This window comes from Zalophus californianus, chromosome 14, assembly GCF_009762305.2.
Source record: "Zalophus californianus isolate mZalCal1 chromosome 14, mZalCal1.pri.v2, whole genome shotgun sequence".
Classification (NCBI taxonomy): domain Eukaryota; kingdom Metazoa; phylum Chordata; class Mammalia; order Carnivora; family Otariidae; genus Zalophus; species Zalophus californianus.
Window position 1 is genome coordinate 38,063,725 of NC_045608.1, and position 26,524 is coordinate 38,090,248.

The following is a 26,524-nucleotide window of genomic DNA, read 5'->3' on the forward strand; positions in this document are numbered from 1 at the left end:
GAATGAATAAGAGTTGGAGGGGGGAGAGCTTTCAAGTTGTAGGTTTCAAAGTTAGAGTTTCTGACCGAAAATATATTTTAAAAATCTTAAACTGAAGAAAAACTGTAACAAGCCTCAGTGCAGCAAAATACCTGTCAATTCACTACTGTTTACCCTGTGGTTTCTATTTAAATTTGTGCTGCTGTCATGATTGATTCTTACCTCACTGGATAATAAATCTAGATTTTATTTCTGTTCTTTGCCCAGACTTGTACAGCAGGCAAAGTGTTTGAAAATCAAAGGAAAAGAAGATATTGACTTGGATAATCTCTTCAGAGGTAAAAAACAAAAACACTAGCAAAAACACAGACTATGCTTTTTGTTGTGAAGAATGTCTTGTTTGCTGGGTTCGTTTTATCATTCCAGGAGGGGATTTGTGGCCTAGTCCCAACCTTACAGACAAGTAGGTTCCATTACTTCTCCACCCCAACCTTGATTTTTTTCATTTTTAAAGTGAAAGGACTAGACTGTAATTTCTGTGATCCTCATTCATGATAAGACAAATCAAAACCTATCCAAGTAAAGGTCTCAGTGGTGGAATCTCTGTCGTCTGCAGAGGGCATGAAGGAGGGAAACAGGGAGCGTCTCATGGCATTTTTATATGTTGAGGGACTAGGAAATGTACCTCATTATTAAGACAGCCAAGAAGGTTGTTAGGGGAAAAGTTTTATTTAAACTTAAAACTAAAAGCTGAAGGATTATTGGAGTGTAGGAAAAAGAATTGCATGCTTTCATTTAATTCTGTTTCTTTCCAGTTGAGGTTCGATATATACAGAATTTCATCTATAATTTTGAGGTTATATTATAACAAGCTAAGGAATAAGTTTCCCCTTAGTTGTGTTCATTTAGTGCAATAACTTTTATATGATCAGATGAAACATTGGTAACTTGTAATTAGTATCCTATGTCTTCAGCTATAATCGTTCTGCATGTTTATATCTCCCAGAACACGGCAGGAGCCCTGTTCCTCTTCCAGAGAAAAAGAAAATTAGTGAGTTTTCTGCTGCCCTGGCCAAAAGCACAGCAAATTAGCACAACTTGGTAGCACTGCACTCATCTCCATCTACCCATTACCCGTTAGACTTTTCTTAAGAGAAAAAGAGTGTGCTTGGCAGCCATCGACCAAAAAGAGCTATGACATCTCTGAGCAAAGCTAACCTGTTCACCTCAGGCAGGGACCAAGCTCAGCTTGCAGCTGGAACGGCTCTTGATTTCATCTCAGCCAAGAAGGGAGGAGGAATCTTTTCCTCAGAAAATGGAAGGCAGTTAAGTTACTTTGGTTTCATTGTACATGTACATGTTTCTCCCTAACCAGAAGCATTTCTGGGTAATATCATCAGATCTGAACATTGCTTTAAATAAAATAAATGACTGATATTTTAGAAACTGCTCCATACAAATGTTCTAATCCATTTTACCAAGCCTCCGTTCTGTAAACAACATGTGCTTTGGAGCCCTATAAGGAGCCCTTAAAAAGTGTCAGTGTTTTAATTCATATTTTGACACTTTTGAAAATATCTCCACAGAGTAATTATGTATATGTTCCTGTTAAAACAGATACACAGTCAATTTTGTAATTCACATAGTAAAAGTAGTAATGAGGATCATCCTGATAAAAATAAAAAATATCACTAGCAAAATGCATTTGCATTAATGTGAAAGATGAAATCTCTTCTAACTTGTTCACTGTGTACTTATTCTTTCCTGCATCATTTTTAAAAGGTTTAATGCTGACCTTAAAAATAATAGAGCCAGTTATTTTACCAGCAAAATGAGTTTATTTGGGAATAGCAAAGAATTGCAATTACGGACAAGCAATCTCCGGTAAAAGCACGGGCAAATCTAGAGAACAAAAGAGAGGAACATTACTTTATAGAGAAAAAAAGGAAGTTGCTCTGAATGAAAGTCGCCATAGGAAAGGGAGAGTTCAGGGTGTGATTGTGACATTAAACGATTATTTAGTATTTTCCTCTTATTTTTTGTAAGCCTATAAATCTGAGCATAAATTCCAAGTTCCTACTCTTGTTGTTCTGGGTATAGATCTAAAATAACACCTTCTTAATTCATCAGGAATACTTTTTTAAAAAGGAAAATGGGCTAAAATGTGTTCTCCATTTCTCCTATGAGGGGAAATGTTATACTTTTGATATTTAAAGATTGTGTGTACATGTGTACACATGTGCATGCAGCTTGTGTTTTTCATATCTTGGGCATGTTTTCAATTTTTACTTGAAACATCTTTGTTTTCTAAATCATTTTATTCGCAATAGCTATTCTTGGCAGAGATAAAATAAAAAATCTACCCATAATGTTCAAGGATGCTTCTTAGAGATACTACATTTTTTCCTTTACCATAATAATGTATAAAAGTAAGATGGGGTGGTAGAAATTTTTTTTTTAAGATTTTATTTATCTATTTGACAGAGAGAGAGACAGCGAGAGAGGGAACACAAGCAGGGGGAGTGGGAGAGGGAGAAGCAGACTCCCCGCTGAGCAGGGAGTCGGATGCGGGGCTCGATCCCAGGACTCTGAGATCATGACCTGAGCCGAAGGCAGACGCTTAACGACTGAGCCACCCAGGCACCCCGGATGGTAGAAAATTTTAATTAGCTATATAAATTTATTGAGGAAAACATGATTATCTGAAAGGCTGTCTGGTAGTAAAACTGACAGAAGTTAGAGTTTGTCTTACTAATCTACAGGTTTATAGGTAAGCATATTTGAGTGTTATGCATGAGACATGGCAAATGGTAGTTCTTTTTTCTGCCTTTTGTTAAGGAAAATAATGCATGAAGATATTGTTGCCATATCTGCTGCACCACATCCCTTCTCTGGACTTGAGTTGGGCATCTGTGTGGTGGCCTTTCAGGTTTTTACCTTTGCTCAGTGAATGTTCCACAGAGAACTGCACAAAATCTCTTCCTTTGAGTACAAGTTGAGTGAAGCTAATTAAAGCACTCAATTTCCATTGAGTATAAAGGACCTGCTCGTCTTAGTGATCTGCCCTTCGGCCCACTTAGAGAGCCCAGAACCAGAGCAGCCAACACTCAGCTACTGGGTACCACAGACACATGTCAGTGTCAAGGCCACCACAGTGCCCTACCCCAAGGGACATCTTTGGTATTGTGGAATGTTGAGCTAAAAAACTTTTAACTGTTTACTGTTTTTCTCAAATGTGTAACTAAGGCTCACTTTTTTACAAATCCAAAAATTTCATAAAGCAAAAAATAACACAAGAGATATGCATGAAAAAGGTAAACATTGTTAATAAATCCCTCACAAATTTATTTTGGATATAATAGTTCACCTTTTTGTTTTGTTACCAGTATAGACTCATATTTGGTGAATTACAATTGACTTTTTTCCTCTAGTTGCTGGTATATCATGGCTATCATGTACACCTGCTAGGTTCTTTTATTGTTTAAGTCATAGTTTTAGATGAGTTCAAGAGATTACCCTCATTTAATCACCATTTGGGTCAAGAAATAGAATCTGAGTGGAAGCCCAGCTCATGCTGTCCAATTACCACCTCCTGACAGGACAGTCACTTTTCTGATTTCTGTCACTGTCAGTCTCTTTGCCCTGTTTTGATCACTTTATAATTGAAATCACACAATATGTATCCTTGTATGTCTGACTCTTTTTGCTAACATTATGTTTGTGAGATTCATTCGAATCATGGTTTGATTTTTTGCTTATTCTCAGTACTGCATATTACTCAATTTTATGAAGATGCCACAATTTATCTGTCCATTTTAATATTGGTTGCTTTCAGTTCTGCCCTCTCAGCAATGGTACTGCTAGGAACATTCTTGCATGTGATTTGGTGGATCTGTGTGTGCATTTCTGTAGAATACAGACCGAAGAGGGAAATTTCTGGGCAATTGAATGGGCTTGCATTTAGGAGCTGGTGTCAAATATTTTTACAAAGTGGTTGCACCAATACATTCTTGCCAGCATGGTTTGGAAATTGCAGGTACTCCACATCCTTGCCAGCAGTTAATATTGTCAGTCCCTAATCTTAACCATTTATTTGGGTTTGCAGTACTATTTAATTATGATTTTAATTTTGCATTTCCCTGAGGCCAAATGGGCTTGAACACATTTTCGTGTTTATTGGCTATTTGAATATCCTCTTCTGTGAAATATCTTTCCCATTTGTCTTTTAGATTGTCCTTTTCTTATTGATGTATAGGAATTCTTGATTTCTGCAAACAAGTCCATTGCTGGTTAGATATATTCCAGATATCTTCTCCAGTCTATGATTTGCCATTTCACTCTCTTAATGGGCCCTTGTGATAAATACAAAGTCCAAAATTTAATAGAGTCCATTAATCCTTTCCATTCTGGTTAGCACTTCCGGTGTCCTGTTTTAAAAAATTTGCCTATTGTATGTTCATGAAGATTTTCTGCTGTTTTTTATTCTAGAATCTTTATTGTTTGATCTTTCAGATTAAAAATCACCTGGAGCTGATTTTTTATACATGGTATAACATAGGACCCAAGATTCACTTTTATATGAATATTCAGTTGACCCAGCATCAGGTAGTAAAAAAGACCTTCTTTTCCCCTATTGCTCATCATAAATCAAGTGACCATGTATATATGGGTCTGTTTCTGGATTGTGTTCTGTTCCATTGGCTTGTCTATTCTCATGCCAGTACCATACTGGTTTAATTACTATAACTTTTTAACTTTATATCATAAATCCTGATAGCCAAAAACACCACTCCTCCAATTTTGTTCTTTTTCTTTAGGATTGCCTGGCTATTCTTGTTCCTTCACATATCTAAAGAGCTTGTCTATTTACACACACCCCAAACAACATACTCTGATTTTGACTGGAATTGCGGTGAATGTATAAATCAATTCCAGGTGAATTGGCATTCTCTAATTCATGAGCATGGTACATTCTTCCATTTAATTAGGCATTCTCTAATAGTTTTCAATAATGTTAAGCAGTTTTTCTGAGCCAGAACCTCCAGTATAATGTTGAATAGATATGTGATGGCAAGGTATCTTTGTCTCATTCTCAGTCTCAGGAGGAAAGCATTCAGAAGTTTACTATTAAATATGAGGTTTACTGTAGTTTTTTGTAGTGCCCTTTAATAGGCTGAGAAAACCGCCTCCTCTTTTAGTTTGTGTTTTTATTTTTATGAATAGGGATTGAATTTTAGCAAATGCTTTTTCTGCATCTATTTGGATGATCACATGGTTTTTCTCTTTATTTTGTTAATGTGGTGAATCACAATGATTCTTAAGGAAATTTCTTATTGAGATGTATCATATTTTTAGAAAAGTATGTGAATTAGATGTGTATTACTCAAAGAATTTCAATAAATGAATATTCATGTACCAGCACCCTGATCAAAACATAGAACCAGTATTTCTTTACCAATACACGTAGACCTCACTTTGCTGAATATGCAGTGAATTTCAGCCACCATGGTTTAATTAAATAATTCCATCTCCTAAAAACACAATTCAGCTTTCAGTTACCTGTGTGTTAACTGTGGACCATGGCACAAAGTGCTAGCCCTTTAGTCCACAAATCACTACCTACCTAACAGATCTGCATAATGATCAGTGACCAATAATAGCTCTTCTTTCAAAGGCTGTCAGTGATTGGTCTGAGCACATCTGTTGCTCCGTTCACCTACTGACAGCAAAGCATGTAGTTGCATGGCCTACTTGCTCCCAGTGATAAACACAGGGGATCTTTTACAAAAGTGGACACTCCACTGGCCCCCACATATGAAAGTACGGTAAAGAAACAAAGTGATAAACTGGAAGTGAAATTCTGATCAGATGTCACCAGATTTATAGAAAAAATAGCCAACCATGGCAGCTGGCGCTGCCCCCGTTCGAGAGACACTGACTGTGCTGTCAGAGGAACTCAGGGAAAACAGACTCTGAGACATAAATGAGAAGATGCCTGGGACAAACAGGCGAATATGTCCTGCAAGAGGATGCCTTCACGTTAAAGGACTCTCTAGATACTTCAGAGCATTGCAGATGTAAAAGATAAAATGTTGGAAGCTGATCCAAACTTGGAAAGGAGTATAACAATTTACCAAAGCATAGAAACAAAGCTTGCTCTGTATCGTATGTGTAGGACAAGAGGAAAGCCAACACTGCTCGCCTCTGATAGGATTTTTAGGAAGAAATAAAACATAATAATGTTTTTAATGTTTTAAATCACAGTGGACTAAAAATATTACCCCTACTATTTTTTAAGTCTCCCTATACAATTATAGTCAACAGTAAAATATTTTTAATCTTTTGATCAAAATTGGCAAAGGTCATGGAGAAATCAATTTTCCCCATTGATTATTAAGCTCACCTTGTATTTAGGTCATGCCGAGTGAGAAATTCTATATTTTATAAAGGACTTTTTCAAATATGTTCATAAGAGGAGTAGGTCTGTGACTTTTCTTTCTCGTAAAGACCTCGTGTTTTGGTATGAAGAGTATGATGACCTCATAAAATGAACTGGGAGGATGTGCTCTTTTTCCATTCCCACAAAGAATTTATGTAAGAATAGTGACATTTCTTTCTTAACTATTTAGATAAATTCACCAGAAAAGCTATCTGGACTTTTTTAATGGGAAGAATTTTAATTATAGATTCAATTTCCTTAATACATTGAGTACTTTAGATTTTTAAAATTTCTTACTTTTGGACTACGTTGATTTTTTCTACTGTGTATTTGTTTTCTCTTTTAATTTCTGCTATTATATTTCAGTCTTCAGTCTTCCTGATTCCACTTTTTTGTGGTTTATTGTTATTGTTTCTCTAACCCCTTTAAATGATTGCCTGGATCATGAATTTTTAATGTATGCACTTAAAGCTATTAGTATTAATCTAAGATCACTTTCCCACATTAAATTATTTTTGATTTGTCAAATTTCATAACCATTAATTCCAAAATATTTTCTCATTACACTGTGGATTATTTTATCTATAGGTTGATGTATAATGCTTCATTTCCAGATACTTGTAAGTTTTATTATCTTTTCTTTATTGATTTCTAGCTTTATTCTACTGTGGTCAGAAAACATTCTGAACAATGAGTTTGTTAATCATGTTATTAGATCTTCTTTATTTTTACTGATATTTCTTCTTTTTTTTTTGTCTGCTTGGTTTTTCTGCTTTGTGTTAAATCCCTCTTCTGTGATTGTGGAATTAAATATTTATCCTTTTACTATATATATTTTCAGACTATGTTATTAGGTTAATGTAACCTTAGATTTATTTTATATTCCTAATCAATTTCCCCTTTTATCAGTTTGAAATATATCTTTACTTCTCCTAGTACTTCTTTCCCTAAAGTCTACTCTGTCTGGTATTAACATTCACACATCAGTTTTCTCTGGTTAGCATTTGGATGGTTAATGTTAGTCTTTCCATCCTTTTGTAGTCTCATCTCTTGTGTTTATATTTCAGTATGTCCCTTGCAAGAAGCATGTGATATTTACTTTGATATCCATCTGATTGTAGTAGTCTTTTTAATTGGAGTATTTAATACTTTTATATGCAATGTTATTACCATTAAGTTGGGTTTATAACGATCATTTTAATAATTGTTCTCTATTTTTCTTAATAGTGTCATGTTTATTTTTATATTTCTTGCTTTATTTTTTATTAACCAATAATTGATTTTATTATACCATTTCCCCTGTTTTGCCTTGTTGGTGGTACATTTTTCTTTTTCTTTTAGTAGATATTGTAGCTAGTATAATAGCCATCTTTGTATAGGATCATTTTTCCTCTATGAAAGGCTCCTTTCTGTATTTCTTTTAGAGTGATTCCTAGCTATGTTTTTTCTTTTCCATGAATGTCTTTCTTTTGCCATAACTTTTGAAGAATATTTTTGCTGGTTATAGAATTCTGGATTGGCAGTTAATTTTTTTTCTGGTTTTAAAGATGATATCTCATTGTCTTCTGACTGCCTCAAGAAGTCATTTGAGGTTTTATTGTGTCTCCTTTGAGGGGAATGTGTGTTGGAGTATATCTTATTGTCTACAGCTGCTTAGATTAATATGTTGTCTTTGATTTTCAGAAGTTTTATTATGAAGTGCTCAGATGTAGTTCTCTCTGTCTTTGGGGGATTCATAGTGCTTCTTAAGTCTGTGGGTATATATATGACTTTCATTACTTCGAAATTTTTCTTGACTGTTAACCTCTTCAAATATTGCTTATGCTCCATTCTCCTCCTCCTCTTAAGATTTGATCTACAAATATATTATACTGTTTCTTGTTCATATGTCTTATATGCTATTTTCTGTGTTTTCCTTCCTTTTTGAACTATATACTTCAGTTTGAATTTTTTTTTCCACTAACCTTTCTTCAAGATCACTAAAACTCTCTTCAACAATCTCCAAGCTACTCTCCCCAGTGAATTTTTAGTTAACTTTTTGCATATTTCAGTTCTGGAATTTTCACATTATGATTATTTATTTGAGAGAGAGAGAGATCGGGGGTTGGGAGGGGAAGAGGGAGAGAGAGAATCTCAAGCAGACTCCTTGCTGAGCATAAAGCCTGACGTGGAGCTTAATCTCACAACCCTGACATCATGACCTGAGCCAAAACCAAAAGTCAGACACTTAACTGACTGAGCCACCCAGGTTCCCCAACACATTATGATTTTTAAAATGAGTTCTAATTCTCAAGTAAAATTCTTTATTTTGCCATCTAATTTCTTAAACACTTTAGTCACAGTTATTAATTCTGTGCCTTATAATACCAATCTGAATCATCTGCAGGCCTGCTTTTCTTGTCATCCTTTGTAGGAGGGTTAGTCTACGGAAGCTACTCCATCATAACTGGGAGTAGAATTCCTGCCATATTCTTGCTTAACAGCTACAGAGTTTCACTGGGTGATTCTACCATAATTTATTTAATTAAGTGCTGATTCATGAACATATTTATTTTTTCCATCCTTTATATTTAAAACAAAGACACAGTAAATACTCATACAATTTTATGTGGACATTTGTGGGAGTAACCACCACTGAAGGACTAAGTTGTTGCTCCTTACCCTGGAGCATGCTACATAGTGCCTGAGAGAAGGAGCTTAATAGCAAATTGATATTTATATCAGCTCTGGGGTTTTGGTTTTGTGGGGGTGGTTTTTGAGGCTCATCTTTGAAATTCGTGTTCTCTCTGTCCAGGCATCTGTCTCGGTCTGTGTGGCATGACCCTTCAGACCAGCAATGACCCCAGTTGCAGCTCCACAGACACTGATAGCTCAGAGTTTGGAAGTGCTAACAGTGAATTTCATGCTTACTGCATAATTTCTTCATTAGGTTAGAGACTGCTACTCACATGTCCTTTAAATTTGGTGAAAATACATTCTGCCATTTTTAGTTTAGGTAAAGAATAGATAGAAACATAGAAAATTACCAGTGGTTACACTTTGTGTATTATATTATTTAGAAAACTGACTTACGCTATGAGCTGTGTAAACACTGAATTTTAAGGGCCTTCTTGGGGTTCATGCCCTGTGGGTTTGCTTTCACAGGGAGCTGAGGGAAGAAGTCACTCAGTCATTCTGCCATAGCCTTCTTACTGACATTGTTTGTCCATGGGAATCATCACAGGTAAAACACAGATTGTTGGTTTCAGTTCTGATGTGTAAGTCATCACTCTCATCCTTGAAAGAAAGAGGCTGAACAAACTGAAAATCAGCAGATCCATCAGAGAGTGGAGGTCATGCCCTCAAGGGAAACTACTTTGCCAGTGGTTTATATGTCCTGGGGGAAAGGCAGGTAAAGCTTCAATCCTCTCTAGCTGTGTGTCTCACATAAGGGAAGGGAAAACAAAAAGGCTAAGAAACTCTTCTTAAGGCCACAGGGACTCAAGCCCATAAACAAAATCAAAAACAAAAAACTGGTTTTAATCATAAGACTCTAGACCACTTTCCCCACCAGTACGTTGACCCCCCATTAATAGGACTCCAATATAATAACAGTAGATTTATAACAGAGAACTCTGAGATACATACTCTGTTTAAGGAGTTTCTAGCAAAACCCAAAAATGATAGAGAAAGAAACAAGACACTAGAGGAAGTTGAAGCCTCTGACATGTACAGATGAACCAAACATTGAGCAGCCTAACTGCTGGCTGTTTTAAAATATAATCTCATACCAAAGACCTTTTACCTAAGCTCCTATTATCTGATACATCATGTCTGGCTTTCAACAAAAACTACAAAGCATGCTAAGAGGCAAAACAAACCCACCACAGAGTGAAGAGATAAAGCAAGCATCAGAACCAGACTCAGATATGGCAGACATTTTGGAATTATCAGACTGGGGATTTAACCATGATATAGCTATGTAATTAAATAACTATGGTAAGAACTCTAATGGAAAAAAGACAATATGCAAGAATAGAGAGGTAATATAGGCAGAGAGATGGAAACTCTAAAAAGGAATCAGTAGGAAATGCTCGAAATCAAAAACACTAAGAGAAATGAAGAATGCTTTGGATAGGCTCATCATTAGACCGGATATGGCCAATGAAAGGATCAGTGAGTTTGAAGCGATGTTGGTAGAATTTCCCAAACTGAAAAGCAAAGAGGAAAATGAAAAAGATGCTACAGAATATCCAAACTGAGGAACCATTACAAAGAGTATAAAATACATGTAATGGGAAGATCTGAAAAAAGATAAACAAGAGCAGAAGAAATATTTGAAATAATAATGGCCGAGAATTTTCCAAAATCGAAAGACACCAAACCCCAGATCCAGGAAGCACAAAAACACTAAGGAGGATGAATATGAAAAATTCTACACCTAGGTATACCATATTCAAACTACAAAAAATTGAAGACAGAAAACCTTGAAAGAAGTCAGAGAAAAAAATACCTATAGAGAAGCAATGATAAGAATTACACTGGACTTTCTTCAGAAGCCATCTAAGCAAAAGGAGAGTAGGGTGAAATACTTAAAGTGGTAAAAGGAAAAAAAAAACTCCACAAACAACAATTCTGAACACAGGGAAATTATCACTCAAAAGTGAAGGAGGAATAGACTTTCTCAGCAAACAAAAACTGAGGGGATTTGTCACCAATAGACCTGCCCTGAAAGAAATGTTAAAAGAAGTACTTCAAAGAGAAAATGATATGAGTCAGAAAGGCCGACCTATATAAAGAAAGGACATTAAAGAAGGGGTAAATGGAGGTAAGTTAAAATCTCCTGTTTTTCATATTCTTGATTGGTCTAATAAATCACAGTTCAAGTGCTTTTCAAAATCATCATAACTATTTATGGGGTGATTTTAGCTTACAGATAAGTGAAATGAATGAAATTTTAAAGAAAGTATAATTAATATGCCAAGAAAGGGGAGAAAATCAAATTACATAAATGTTCCATTAAAATCAGAGAAGGGAGGGAGAGAGAAAACACAAAAAAAGAAAGACATCACAAGTGCAACAAATTCAAAATGGATCATGGACCTCAATGTAAGACATAGAACTATAAAACTTCTAGGAGACAACATAAGAGAAAATCTAGATAACTTTGTGTTTGGCAATGAGTTCTTAAATACAACACCAAAAGCACAACCCATAAAAGAGAAATGCGAGAAGTTGGATTCCATTAAAACTTAAAACTTCTGTTCTGTGAAAGACACTGTCAAGCAAATGAAAAGACATGCCACAGACTGGGAGAAAATATTTAGTAAACATATATCTGATAAAAGACTTGTGTCCAAAATATACAAAGAACTGTTAAGAATTAACCATAAGAAGACAACCCACTTTTTAAGAGGGCAAAGATATGAACAGAAACTTTAACAGACAGAGATGTAAATGAGCACATGAAAAGATACTCAACATCCTATGTCATCAGGGAACTGAAAATCACAACAATGCGATACCCCTATACAGCTGTTCAGATGGCCAAAATTCCCCAAAGCAGTGAGGTTTTGGAACAACAGGCACTGTCATTCAGTGCAGCTGAGAACACAAAACAGCATGGCCAGTTAGGAAGAGTCTGGCAGTTTCTTTCTTTTTTTTTTTAAGACTTTTTTAAAAGATTTATTTATTTATTTATTTGACAGAGAGAGAGAGACAGCGAGAGAAGGAACACAAGCAGGGGGAGTGTGAGAGGGAGAAACAGGCTCCCCACGGAGCAGGAGCCTGATGTAGGGCTCGATCCCAGGACGCCGGGATCATGACCCAAGCCGAAGACAGACGTTCAATGACTGAGCCACTCGGGCTCCCCTGGCAGTTTCTTTCTAAAACTAAACACACAACTACCATATGATCCAGCGTTCCTTCTCCTAGGTATTTTTTTTATTTTTTATTGTTATGTTAATCACCATACATTACATCATTAGTTTTTGATGTAGTGTTCCATGATTCATTGTTTGTGCATAACACCCAGTGCTCCATGCAGACTGTGCCCTCTTTAATACCCATCACCAGGCTAACCCATCCCCCCACCCTCCTCCCTTCTAGAACCCTCAGTTTGTTTTTCAGAGGCCATCATCTCTCTTGGTTCGTCTCCACCTCCGACTTACTCCCCTTCATTCTTCCCCTCCTGCTATCTTCTTCTTTATCTTTTTTCTTAACATATGGTGCATTATTTGTTTCAGAAGTACAGATCTGTGATTCAACAGTTTTGCACAATTCACAGCGCTCACCATAGCACATACCCTCCCCAATGTCTATCACCCAGCCACCCCATCCCTCCCACCCCCTAGCACTCCAGCAAACCTCAGGTTGTTTCCTGAGATTAAGAATTCCTCATATCAGTGAGGTCATATGATACATGTCTTTCTCTGATTGACTTATTTCACTCAGCATAGCACCTTCCAGTTCCATCCATGTCGTTGCAAATGGCAAGATCTCATTCCTTTTGATGGCTGCCTAATATTCCATTGTGTATATATACCACCTCTTCTTCATCCATTCATCTGTCGATGGACATCTTGGCTCTTTCCACAGTTTGGCTATTGTGGATATTGCTGCTGTAAACATCGGGGTGCACGTACCCCTTCGGGTCCCTACATTTCTATCTTTGCGGTAAATACCCAGTAGTGCAATTGCTGGATCGTATGGTAGTTCTATTTTCAACTGTTTGAGGAACCTCCATACTGTTTTCCAGAGTGGTTGCACCAGCTTGCATTCCCACCAACAGTGTAGGAGGGTTCCCCTTTTTCCAGATCCCCACCAACATCTGTCGTTTCCTGACTTGTTAAATTTAGCCATTCTGACTGGTGTGAGGTGGTATCTCATTGAGGTTTTGATTTGGATTTCCCTGATGCCGAGCGATGTTGAGCACTTTTTCATGTGTCTGTTGGCCATTTGGATGTCTTCTTTGGAAAAATGTCTGTTCATGTCGTCTGCCCATTTCTTGATTGGATTATTTGTTCTTTGGGTGTTGAGTTTGATAAGTTCTTTATAGATTTTGGATACTAGCCCTTTATCTGATATGTCATTTGCAAATATTTTCTCCCATTCTGTCGGTTGTCTTTTGCTTTTGTGGACTGTTTCTTTTGCTGTACAAAAGCTTTTTATCTTGATGAAATCCGAATAGTTCATTTTTGCCCTTGCTTCCCTTGCCTTTGGTGATGTTTCCAGGAAGAAGTTGCTGCGGTTGAGGTCGAAGAGGTTGCTACCTGTGGTCTCCTTTAGGATTTTGATGGAATCCTGTCTCACGTTTAGGTCTTTCAACCGTTTGGAGTCTATTTTTGTGTGTGGTGTAAGGAAATGGTCTAGTTTCATTTTTCTGCATGTGGCTGTCCAATTTTCCCAACACTATTTGTTGAAGAGACTGTCTTTTTTCCATTGGACATTCTTTCCTGCTTTGTCAAGGATGAGTTGACCATAGAGTTGAGGGTCCAATTCTGGGCTCTCGATTCTGTTCCATTGATCGATGGTCTGTTTTTGTGCCAGTACCATACTGTCTTGATGATGACAGCTTTGTAATAGAGCTGAAGGTCCGGAATTGTGATGCCGCCAGCTTTGCTTTGCTTTTTCAATATTCCTCTGGTTATTCGGGGTCTCTTCTGGTTCCATACAAATTTTAGGATTATTTGTTCCATTTCTTTGAAAAAAATGGATGGTATTTTGATGGGAATTGCATTGAATGTGTAGATTGCTCTAGGTAGCATTGACATCTTCACAATGTTGGTTCTCCCAATCCATGAGCATGGAACGTTTTTCCATTTCTTTGTGTCTTCCTCAATTTCTTTCATGAGTATTTTATAGTTCTCTGAGTACAGATCCTTTGCCTCTTTGGTTAAATTTATTCCTAGGTATCTTATGGTTTTGGGTGCAATTGTAAATGGGATCGACTCCTTGATTTGTCTCTTTTCTGTCTTGTTGTTGGTGTATAGGAATGCCACTGATTTCTGTGCATTGGTTTTATATCCTGCTACTTTACTAAATTCGTGTATGAGTTCTAGCAGTTTTGGGGTGGAGTCTTTTGGGTTTTCCACATACAGTATCATATCATCTGCAAAGAGTGAGAGTTTGACATCCTCTTGGCCGATTTGGATGCCTTTGATTTCTTTTTTGTTGTCTGATTGCTGTGGCTAGGACTTCTAATACTATGTTGAATAGCAGTGATGATAGTGGACATCCCTGCCGCATTCCTGACCTTAGGGGAAAGGCTCTCAGCTTTTCCACATTGAGAATGATATTCGCTGTAGGTTTTTCATAGATTGCTTTTATGATATTGAGGTCTGTACCCTCTATCCCTATACTCTGAAGAGTTTTGATCAAGAAAGGATGCTGTACTTTGTCAAATGCTTTTTCTGCATCTATTGAGAGGATCATATGATTCTTGTTCTTTCTTTTGTTAATGTATTGTATCACGTTGATTGATTTGCAGATGTTGAACCAGCCTTGCAGCTGAGGGATAAATCCCACTTGGTCGTGGTGAATAATCCTTTTAACGTACCGTTGGATCCAATTGGCTAGTATTTTGGTGAGAATTTTTGCATCCGTGTTCATCAAGGATATTGGTCTGTAATTCTCCTTTTTGATGGGGTCTTTGTCTGGTTTGGGGATCAAGGTAATGATGGCCTCGTAAAATGAGTTTGGAAGTTTTCCTTCCATTTCTATTTTTTGGAACAGTTTCAGGAGAATAGGTATTAATTCTTCTTTAAATGTCTGATAGAATTCCCCTGGGTAGCCATCTGGCCCTAGGCTTTTTTTCTTGGGAGATTTTTGATGACTGTTTCAATTTCCTTAGTGGTTATAGGTCTGTTCAGGTTTTCTATTTCTTCCTAGTTCAGATTTGGTCGTTGATACATCTCTAGGAATGCACCCATTTCTTCCAGGTTATGTAATTTGCTGGCATAGAGTTGCTCATAATATGTTCTTATAATTGTTTGTATTTCTTTGGTGTTGGTTGTGATCTCTCCTCTTTCATTCATGATTTTGTTGATTTGGGTCATTTCTCTTTTCTTCTTTGATAAGTCTGGCCAGGGGTTTATCAATTTTGTTAATTCTTTCAGAGAACCACCTCCTAGTTGCGTTGATCTGTTCTACTGTTCTTTTGGTTTCTAGTTCATTGATTTCTGCTCTGATCCTTATTATTTCTCTTCTCCTGCTGGGTTTAGGCTTTATTTGCTGTTCTTTCTCCAGCTCCTTTAGGTGTAGGGTTAGGTTGTATATTTGAGACCTTTCTTGTTTCTTGAGAAAGGCTTGTATTGCTATATACTTTCCTCTCAGGACTGCCTTTGCTGTATCCCAAAGATTTTGAACAGTTGTGTTTTCATTTTCATTGGTTTCCATGAATTTTTTAAATTCTTCTTTAATTTCCTGGTTGGCCTATTCATTCTTTAGTAGGATGGTCTTTAGCCTCCATGGATTCGAGTTCTTTCCAACTTTCCTCTTGTGATTGAGTTCTAGTTTCAAAGCACTGTGGTCTGAAAATATGCATGGAATAATCCCAACCTTTTGGTACCGGTTGAGACCTGATCTGTGACCTAGGATGTGATCAATTCTGGAGAATGTTCCATGGGCACTAGAGAAGAATGTGTATTCCGTTGCTTTGGGATGGAATGTTCTGAATATGTTTGTGAAGTCCATTTGGCCCAGTGTTTCATTTAAAGTCTTTATTTCCTTGTTGATCTTTTGCTTAGGTGATCTGCCCATTTCAGTCAGGGGAGTGTTAAAGTCCCCCACTATTATTGTATTGCTGTCAATGTGTTTCTTCCCTTTTGTTATTAATTGCCTATATAATTGGCTGCTCCCATGTTAGGGGCATAGATATTTACAATTGTTAGATCTTCTTGTTGGATAGACCCTTTAAGTAGGATATAGTGTCCTTCTTCATCTCTTATTGCAGTCTTTGTTTTAAAATCTAATTTGTCTGATATAAGGATTGCCACCTCAGCTTTCTCTTGGTGTCCATTGGCATGGTAAATGGTTTTCCACCCCCTCACTTTCAATCTGGGAGTGTCTTTGGGTCTAAAATGAGTCTCTTGCAGACAGCATATTGATGGGTCTTGTTTTTTAATCCAATCTGATAGCCTGTGTCTTTTGATTGGGGCATTGAGCCCATTTACATTCAGGGTAACTATTGAAAGGTATGAATTTAGTGCCATTGTATTGCCTGTAAGGTGACTGTTACTGTACAGTGTCTGTGTTCCTTTCTGATCTATGCTGCTTTTAGGCTCTCTCTTTGCTTACAGGACCCCTTTCAATATTTCTTGGAGGGCTGGTTTCGTGTTTGCAAATTCCTTTAGTTTTTGTTTGTCCTGGAAGCTTTTTATCTCTCCTTCTATTTTCAATGAGAGCCTAGCTGGATATAGTATTCTTGGCTGCATATTTTTCTCGTTTAGTGCTCTGAAGATATCATGCCAGTCCTTTCTGGCCTGCCAGGTCTCTGTGGATAGGTCTGTTGCCAATCTAATATTTCCAGCATTGTAGGTTACATATCTCTTCTCCCGAGCTGCTTTCAGGATTTTCTCTTTGTCTCTGAGACTCGTAAGTTTTACTATTAGATGTCGGGGTGTTGACCTATTTTTATTGATTTTGAGAGGGGTTCTCTGCACCTCCTGGATTTTGATGCCTGTTTCCTTCCTTACATTAGGGAAGTTCTCTGCTATTATTTGCTCCAATATACCTTCTGCCCCTCTCTCTCTTTCTTCTTCTTCTGGGATCCCAATTATTCTAATGTTGTTTCGTCTTATCGTATCGCTTATCTCTCGAATTCTACCCTCGTGATCCTGTAGTTGTTTCTCTCTCTTTTTCTCAGCCTCTTTATTTTCCATCATTTGGGCTTCTATATCACTGATTCTCTCTTCTGCCTCATTTATCCTAGCAGTTAGTGCCCCCATTTTTGATTGCACCTCATTAATAGCCTTTTTGATTTCGACTTGGTTAGATTATAGTTCTTTTATTTCTCCAGAAAGGGTTTCTCTAATAACTTCCACGCTTTTTTCAAGCCCAGCTAATATCTTTAAAGTCATGATTCTGAACTCTAGGTCCGACATCGTACTAATGTCAGTATTGAGTAGGTCCCTGGCTGACGGTACTATCTCTTGTTCTTTTTGCTGAGGTGATTTTTTTCGTCTTGTCATTTTGTCCAGAGGAGAATAGATGAAATGAGAGAACAAAATGCTAACAGGTTAACAACGTCCCCTGCAAATATACTCTATAGAAATCAGAAAAGACCTGAAACCAGGGGAAAAGAAAGGGAAAGAAAGAGAAAAGAAAGTGAAAAGAAAGAAAAAAAAAGAAAAAGATAAAAACAAAAACAAAACAGTACAAAATAACAGAATATGATCAAATATGATCAGGCTAGTGCATAGATCAGTGCCACACACTAGATTTTGGGCGTATTTTGGTCTGTTAGAAAAAAGTACCTCCTAAAATTTTAAAGGAAGAGGACTTATATATGTACAAAATAAGGGTTGATACAATGAAGGGATGGAAGATGAATGTAAAGATGAAAATTATAAAAGATTTTATAAAAGGAATTGATAAGAAGTTGTTTGAAAAAAGAAAGAAGATTTAAAAAAAAAAGGAAGAGAATGTGATCAGGTAGGAGACTAGAACAGAGCCATACACTAGTGATTTAGGGTTTATTTTGATCTGTTAGAAGAAACTGTATCTCAAAATTTTAAAGAGAGAACAACTTATATATATGCCAAAAATAAGGGTAACTACTATGAAGGGATAAAATATGACTAAAAATGAAAAATAAAAAATGTTTTTTTAAAAAAGGGATTGAGAAGATGTTGGTTGAAAAAGTGAAAAAGCAAAATTAAAAAAAAAACAGTTAAAAAAATTAACTTTGAAAAACTAATGAATCATGGTAAAAAAAGCCATGAATTCTATGTGCAGTATTCCCCTAGCGCTGGAGTTCTCCCGTTCTCCTTGATCGGTAAACTTGGTCTTGGCTTGCTGGCTGTTCATGCTGATCTTCTGGGAGAGGGGCCTGTTGCCGTGGTTCCCAGATGTCTTTGCCTGAGGTGGAATTGCCCCTCCCTTGTGAGTCCGGGCTAAGCAAACTGCTCAGGTTTGCTCTCAGGAGCTTTTGTTCCCTGCAAGCTTTCGGTACAGCTTTGGAGGACCAGGGTGAAAATGGTGGCCTCCCAATCTCCACCCGGAGGAGCTGAGAACTCGGGGCCCTGCCCCTCAGTGCGCCCCCAGAGAAAAGCAGTCAATCACTCCCGTCTCCCTGGTCTCCAGCCGCACTCCGTGCTCATCCGGCCTGTGACCGAGCATTTCTATCTTTGGCACCCGACCCCATGTGGAGTCTCCAAACCCAGCAGATCCCTGTGGTGTGCTCCTGCTCCGCTTCTCCCCGGGGAGGAAGGGGAGTCTCCCCGGCTCTGCCACTTGTTTTGTCCCTGCTGGAGGAGCAGTGGCCCAATTGGACCGCGGATCACAGTTTATGGCAACCCCGAGCTGAGAGCCCGCGCCTCGGCTCTGTCTCTGCAGCTGGCTTCCCCGCTCCAGTACCTGGGAGCTCTGCCGCACTCAGGCACCCCTGGTCTTTCTGTGACCCCGAGGGTCCTGAGACCACACTGTCCCGCGAGTGTTCCACCCCCCGCTTAGCCACTGGAGCGACGTCCCTCAGCAGAGCTGGCTTCTAAACGTTCCGATTTTGTGCTCCGTGGCTCTATCACTTGCCAGAAGCGGCCGACGGAGGCCTCCTCCCCCGCCGTCTCTCCTCCGGAATATCACCTCGGATTCACCTCTCCGCACGTCCTACCTTCCAGTAAGTGGTCGCTTCTCTGTTCAGACAGTTGTTGCTACTCTCTTCTTTGGTCTCCTGTTGAGTTCGTAGGTGTTCAGAATGGTTTGATCCCTATTCAGCTGAATTCCTGAGACCAGACGAAATCCAGGTCTCCTACTCCTCTGCCATCTTGCTCTGCCCCCTCCCTTCTCCTAGGTATTTACCCTAATGAGTTTGAAACTCATGTTCACACAGAAACTTACACCCAAATGTTTATAGAAGCTTTGTTCCTAATCACTAAAAGCTGGAAGCCACCCAGATGTCCTTCAGTAACTGAATGGATAAAGAAACTGTGATACATCCATACAGTGGAATATTATTTTTTATTGTTATGTTAATCACCATACATTACATCATTAGTTTTTGATGTAGTGTTCCATGATTCATTGTTTGTGCATAACACCCAGTGCTCCACGCAGAACGTGCCCTCTTTAATACCCATGACCAGGCTAACCCATCCCCTCACCCTCCTCCCCTCTAGAACCCTCAGTTTGTTTTTCAGAGTCCATCGTTTCTCATGGTTCACCTCCCCCTCCGACTTACTCCCCTTCATTCTTCCCCTCCTGCTATCTTCTTCTTTTTTTTTCTTAACATATGGTGCATTATTTGTTTCAGAAGTACAGATCTGTGATTCAACAGTTTTGCACAATTCACAGCGCTCACCATAGCACATACCCTCCCCAATGTCTATCACCCAGCCACCCCATCCCTCCCACCCCCCACCACTCCAGCAACCCTCAGTTTGTTTCAGGTTAAAAATTCCTCTTATCAGCGAAATGTCTTTCTCTGATTGACTTATTTCACTCAGCATAACACCCTCCAGTTCCATCCACGTCGTTGCAGATGGCAAGATCTCATTCCTTTTGATGGCTGCATAATATTCCATTGTGTATATATACCACATCTTCTTTATCCATTCATCTGTCGATGGACATCTTGGCTCTTTCCACAGTTTGGCTATTGTGGACATTGCTGCTGTAAACATTGGGGTGCATCATACAGTGGAATATTATTAACATTAAAAAGAAATGAGTTAAAAATGGCGTATTGCTAAGTGAAAGAAGCCAATTTGAGAAGACTATATACTCTATGATTTTAGCTATATAATATTCTATAAAAGGCAGAACTATAGAAGTGGCCAAAAAAATAAAATCAGTGGTTTTTAGGACAGCAGGACTGTAGGAACCCTCTGTACTATCTGGTCATCTTTTCTATAAACTCAAAACTGTTCTCAAAAGTAAAGCATTATTAATTTTTTAAAAAAATGTATTGTAGTACTTAGCATCCCTGTGATGACTCAGCAGTACTTGGTGTGATGGGGGCCAGATAGAGGGATGGATCAAGCTGGAGTCTGTGAGGAGAGGTAGGGAACAATTTGCAGGGGCCTGAAAGGTGATTCTAAGGATGGGAGCTTGGTACCCACAACTAAGTCAAGGTGGACATTCTGACAATTAAGTGAAAGTAATCTGATGGCATAATAGGCATAGGTAATGGATCTTCTCAATTTCAGTCTAGAAAAATGTTAACAGCCGTCACAGACATCTGTAGTGCTTAAAGACCAAATACATGATACACTGGTTCTTCTGGGGCATTGATACTGCCTCTGTTCTTGATAATACTCTCCTGCAGGCAGTCTGCTACTTTCTTTGGATGTCAGTTAAAATATTAATAATAAGAGCTTTCAAGATGGAATTGAACATAATAAAATTTTCTCATTAAAAAGGAGAGCTATTAGCCTTAACTTTGCTTTAAAAAATAGTAGCAGAGCACTGAGTCTCAATTTAGAGACCAGCTGAGATTAGAGGTGTTGAGATAGATAGAGATTTTGGAGGTGCCGAGATTTGAATGATGAGTTTGTTTCTCTGCCAGATGCTCTGAGACACCTACACTCTTGGGCCTGCTGGTAGCTTTGGCATAGCTGCCAATGAGGCTCGAAGCAGGAAGAAAATTCTTGGAAGTGAGTGGAGGGGTCTGGATGTCTCTTAGTCTTCTTTCTAGGATATCTTGAGCTTTTTTTTTTTTTTAGCTTGTTTTTTAATATGTTCTATATTATCTTTCCAAAAATTCCCTTTACCTTTCTTTTCGAGAAAACCCTTCCTGTCAAGTTCCAGAAGCACATGAAAATGAGAAAGCTGTTTTTTTTTTTTTTTATGGAATCTAGATATAGTTTATAACTTATGGATTTTGAACACATAAGCATTATTGACAAAATATTTTGAAAATTCAAATGTGGAGAAAAGTTATAGTGCAAGAATAAAAAAAGTCTGAGTAAAAATAAGTCTGCTTTAATAAGTAGATACTTATTTTTAGTTATAAGGCTTGAAGGACTGACAACTTTGAAAACTCAATTCCATAGCACCAAGTCTGGTGCAGTGTGGGTAGCCATGCCATACGCTTCCTTGGAGTATTCCAAAAATAACCCTCTCAAACTGGAATCTGCCTCTGACACATCCTCTTTCCCACACTGACACTGTCTCTGGTTACGGGAGAACGCAGCTTTACCTATCCCAGTCTCTCCGGCTGGCAGGCTTAGTCGGTCCCTTGAATGTTGTTAGGGGATGGTGAGCAGACACCAGTTGTCAAGCTGAGGAGCCTCTACTTGTTTTCTGTCCAGAGGTGTAAAGAGTGGACAGCCCAGAGACAACCAGAGAAACAGGACTTTCTTTTGGTATAGAATCATAGCTTGTGTTCCAACACTGCACCGTATTCTTTCTCCAGGGGCAAAATGGGATTCCTAGGTTTTTAGATTCTAGGTGCATCATCCCAGGCAAGGTGATGGGGGAATTCTAGTAAGTTCGCCTTGTTCCCAGATTTGAGGGATGTGGATATTCCCTTCCTAGATGCTATGAATGTGCAAGAATCACATGACTGTGGGTAGAGTGGATGCTCCCAGCCTCCTGGGTCATTTACAGGCTCGTCTCCCTCATCTCTAATTTTAGTGCCAAAGGGAAATATTCCCAGGCTACAGTAAAGAAGCTTTATCTTTCAATTATATTGGGGATCAAAGAAAGAAAGAACCGAAATCCCTCCAACAGGTTGATGTTGTGAGACACTTTTTTGCTTTGATGACAGGTACTGAGGCTTTGAAACAAAACAAAACAAAACTGCCCTGACACACAGTCTCCTTGAAGAGAACATGCCTGTTTTATAAGAAAAAGTTTTCTAAACTTGGGATTTATACCCCATAAGTTTATAGTTAATAAGAGTTCAGGGCTTGTTCTGAAGGATACAGCAGAAAGCTTAGAGAGGAGAGGATGTTTGAGATGCTGGCGCAGTTGAGGGAATGAAGCAGTGGCATTCCTTTTCTTAAAAGCCCTTCACACAAACGTGGGTTCCTCTACCTAGACAGCGCTGCTATTTTGACATTCCATGACGGTGGAGAGAGAAGACATAAACGGTGATGCCAAGCACCTTGTGTCTAAATAGACAATCAGGATTCGGTTTGAATCTATGCAAATGATTCTTAACTATATCATTGGACAGTCATCACAATAAACGTCTAAACTAAAATTCTTTGGACCTAAAAATCATTACTGAGAAGTAGAAAATGAGAGTGTTGTTGCTGACCCCAGTACACTTAGGTAGTTTTCTCAAAAGTCATGCTGATCTATTACATAAGTTGAGAGACATGAGAAATTTTCCTCTCTTTATAAATTAAAGGAATAGCCATTAAAATGAATAATTTTACCTAAATAAGGGGCATATATTACTTCAGTACCATATGAAAATATACCTGAATATGCTTCATATATCAATTAGGTATTTGGTTAAGTCACTCTGAGTTCGTTGCCTCTCTTCCTGTTGCCATAGTTACTGTTGCCTTGTGGGGGTACAGCCAGTATCATTTATGTCATAGACTTTATTTATTAGCAAAGACAACAGTTTCTTCTGTTATTTACATGGTTCTCCCTCATTCACTGATTTCTTATTCTCTTCCTTAATGATTTGTTTTCTTTTCCTTGAATAATTTTAAATGATGGCATTTTCCTTCAGATTTTGACTGCTAAGACTTCAGTGGTTTTGATGTGCAGAAAATCAGATTATAAAATAATCATAAGAAAATAAATAATAAAATAACAAGTATTTAAGGAAACTGCAAATTAAACTGAAAAAAACAGAAGCAAGATTCCTGAGCTATTCTAGATATAGCTATCCTGGCGACCTCCTATTTTCTTTTATTTGTCTTTAGAAAGATGAGGCCTTAAAAAAATTTCTTTCCCTGGTGGTCATAGATTTTCATTCATATACTTTACCTAGTTTTTATTCTATAACTTTGAAAAAGACAATCTTAAAAAAAATTTCTTAGCAGTGGCATCAAATAATAGCTGTTTCCTTAATATGTCACTGAGATGGTGGTTATAAGGATAGTAACAGATTCATCTGGCACTCGCTTCCTCTATTACAGCACATTCATGTTTATTGGCCCTTTTTTCCATCTAAAGGGTCATGGTTACCATTTTACTAACAGTTCAGACAACTGAGACGTAGGACAGGTGACTTGTCCAAGGTCACACAGCTGGTAAATGACAGACTTAGAGCTTAGGTTTTCCTCGCAAGTCCACATGGCCCGCGGAGCTGACTGGCTGTGTGTCTCTGTGGGAGGTGTGTTTAGAGGGAGAGCTGGGAGAACTGACTTCAAGCCCAGCCTCACACTCACTGCCTAATGCAGCTAAACAATTCAGAGAGTGAGCCTTGGTTTCCTCACCTGTCAGATGGAAAGCATTTCTCTGCCCTGGCAAAGTAGTAGCTGACCGGATCAAAGGAGAATAATGTGAAAGGGCATTAAAAACAAAACACTGTATATATGAGGGTCTGACCAGTACTCAGACATTTCTCTGTATGTTCATCAGAGGTGGATTACTAACACTTTTGGCTGAACCCCCTGAAGGGCACGAGCTGGGCTCCCAGGGGTGAGTGTGCTCTAGACGCTGTGTGATTTCGCTTCCTCTCTGACCCTTGCTAAGTCCTCACTTAGACATAAAAGTAAACTTCTTCTGCAGAAATGGGGGGGATTTTGCTTTGTGTTGAATAGATTGGCACTGAAGTCTGTGTCAAAAGCCATTTCAGTGTCTCTGACATTCTTACCCTGTTTGTTGACAGTCCTTTTCTTAAGAAGAATGTCTTTCTGCTTGGTCAGAAATTTCTCCTTGGAGATGCCAGAACTGCTGTCTTACCATTAATAAATTTTGTAGCCCAAATCCTTTTTATTTTAAAGAAATATGGACATATCTACCCAAAGCCACAAAATAGAGGGAAAAAAACCCAGATGTTTTCAGCCTTGCCGGTAAACACACCTTTAGATAATCACTCCCTGGCCACTTGCGGAAGCAATTGCTTTCACAGTTCATATTGGCCTATTTATTTTTTTATTTTTTTATTATGTTATGTTAATCACCATACATTACATCATTAGTTTTTGATGTAGTGTTCCATGATTCATTGTTTGCTGTGCTCCATGCAGTACGTGCCCTCTTTAATAGCCATCACCAGGTTGACCCATCCCCCCACCCCCTCCCCTCTAGAACCCTCAGTTTATTTCTCAGAGTCCATAGTCTCTCATGGTTCATCTCCACCTCCGATTTCCCTCTATTTAAAAAGCAAATGCAAACTTGTATATACAGGGAAGAGGCTGAGAATAAAATTTAGTCATTTGTGTTTCACACATGTATCCTGAAGTATAGTAGAGAGATTCTTCCCTGAGTGTCTGAGACTCTGGGTTCAGTCACTAACTTTTTCTGTGGCATCGGACAACCCTTGTGGCATGTCTGTCAGAAGAGGGTTGCATTTGGCTAAATTGCAGGGGGTGGGGTTGTTTGTTTCCTCATTATGTTTACATCAAAAGATTAATTTTTTTCACTTCTTTGAACTTAAGGGTTGGAGAATAAATGTTCAAATAATCTTTGTTTGAATTGTTTTACTGTTTAACTTTAAAATTAAGAGCGTTCCCTGAAAGATGTAAATCACTGCCCTAAAAGAAATTCTACATCTTGAACACGCTATCAGAGAAACCTTACTTTCAATATATCTGCTCAAGCAATGGTCTTGGTGGTCAAGGCAGTCTGGATTGAGCTGTTTAGAAGCCTACCCCTCTATCCAGTGCTTAATCACTTTTAAGCCTTGTGATTTGAGAGGTGCTTTGCTATGAGTGAACCGACCATGCTAATCCCAGATGTCGCCTATCGGTACAAATTAATCTTGGAAGAAATGACAAAATGTTAGAAATTTTCTTTGGCGCTCCATTCCACCTAAGGTTAAAACTTCTTTAAATACTTCTAGAAAATTCCTTAGAGAAGTTGCAATAGGTAAAATGGTTTCTCTTCTCTCTATGTTTTGGGGTGATACAACTGTTCACCAAAAATAAGAGAGGTGTGCAATTTGAGTTGCTTCTTCAACAACAGACAGCATGGAAGTATCTAGTCATAACATCTCACAGATTCCTCAGGTAAAAGGTATTAAGTTCTTGGAAAGAGTTAGGAAAGCAAGTAGTTTTCAAACTGTATTTTGTGTCTTCCAGTGGAGTCATGGGGTAATCTAGAAGTAAACAGATAAAAGCTGGGCTCCCAGGAGGGGAAAGAGGCTGGAGCCCACCCTCTTGGTGCTGCCCCCTCACCATGTAAGGGCCTTGAGGCATTTCCACAGAACTGTTTTTGTGGTGCCAGAATCCTACATCTTGAACACGCTATCCACACATACTTTCTACACACCCAGCATGATTCTAGGCATGGAGGAGCCCACAGTGAACAAGAGCAGAGCTGGCCCCAGCTGTCACGGAGCACACGGTTTAGTGAAGGTGACTAACACGAAGCCGTGGCAGGTTACAGCTGAGGTAAGTGCCAGGAAAGAGCAGCATGGAGGCCAGAGGGTCAGCAAGGCTTCTCTGAGGAAGTGGCACGGGGTCCACTTCTGCAGGGTGAGGAGACATGAACTGGACATCAGAGGAGGAGCAGGGGCAGACGGCAAGGAGAGAAAAGAAGGATGTTTGCTGAGTGTTTCGCTGAGCTGACAGTCTGAGTATCGTGTGTTATTTACTGAGATGATCTGATCGGATAGTCTTAATGCTATGTTAAAAATCCTGTTTTTCGCCCAGTTTTACTGAGAGGAAACCAAGGTACAGGAATTGCATCACATACCCTTGGTCCCGCTGCCAAAGATGATGGAGCCAGGATTTGAACTCAGGTCTTACTGCAGAGTCTACACCCCGGGCCACCACCCGGCCCCCTCGAACGCGAGCAGACTTTTTCAGGGGCTACAGTGACGGTAACACACGCCAACAG

General features: G+C 38.6%; 1 protein-coding gene across 6 annotated transcripts in view; it reads left to right on the forward strand.

The window, feature by feature from the left end:
- Positions 1-26,524, forward strand: part of L3MBTL4 (L3MBTL histone methyl-lysine binding protein 4) — a 501,743-nt gene that overhangs the window by 375,865 nt on the left and 99,354 nt on the right. For all 6 annotated transcript variants that reach the window (XM_027577144.1, XM_027577148.1, XM_027577147.2 and 3 more), the window contains exon 16: positions 247-317. In XM_027577144.1, coding sequence (XP_027432945.1) covers positions 247-317 — 71 coding nt within the window. The remainder of the gene's footprint in view (positions 1-246; positions 318-26,524) is intronic.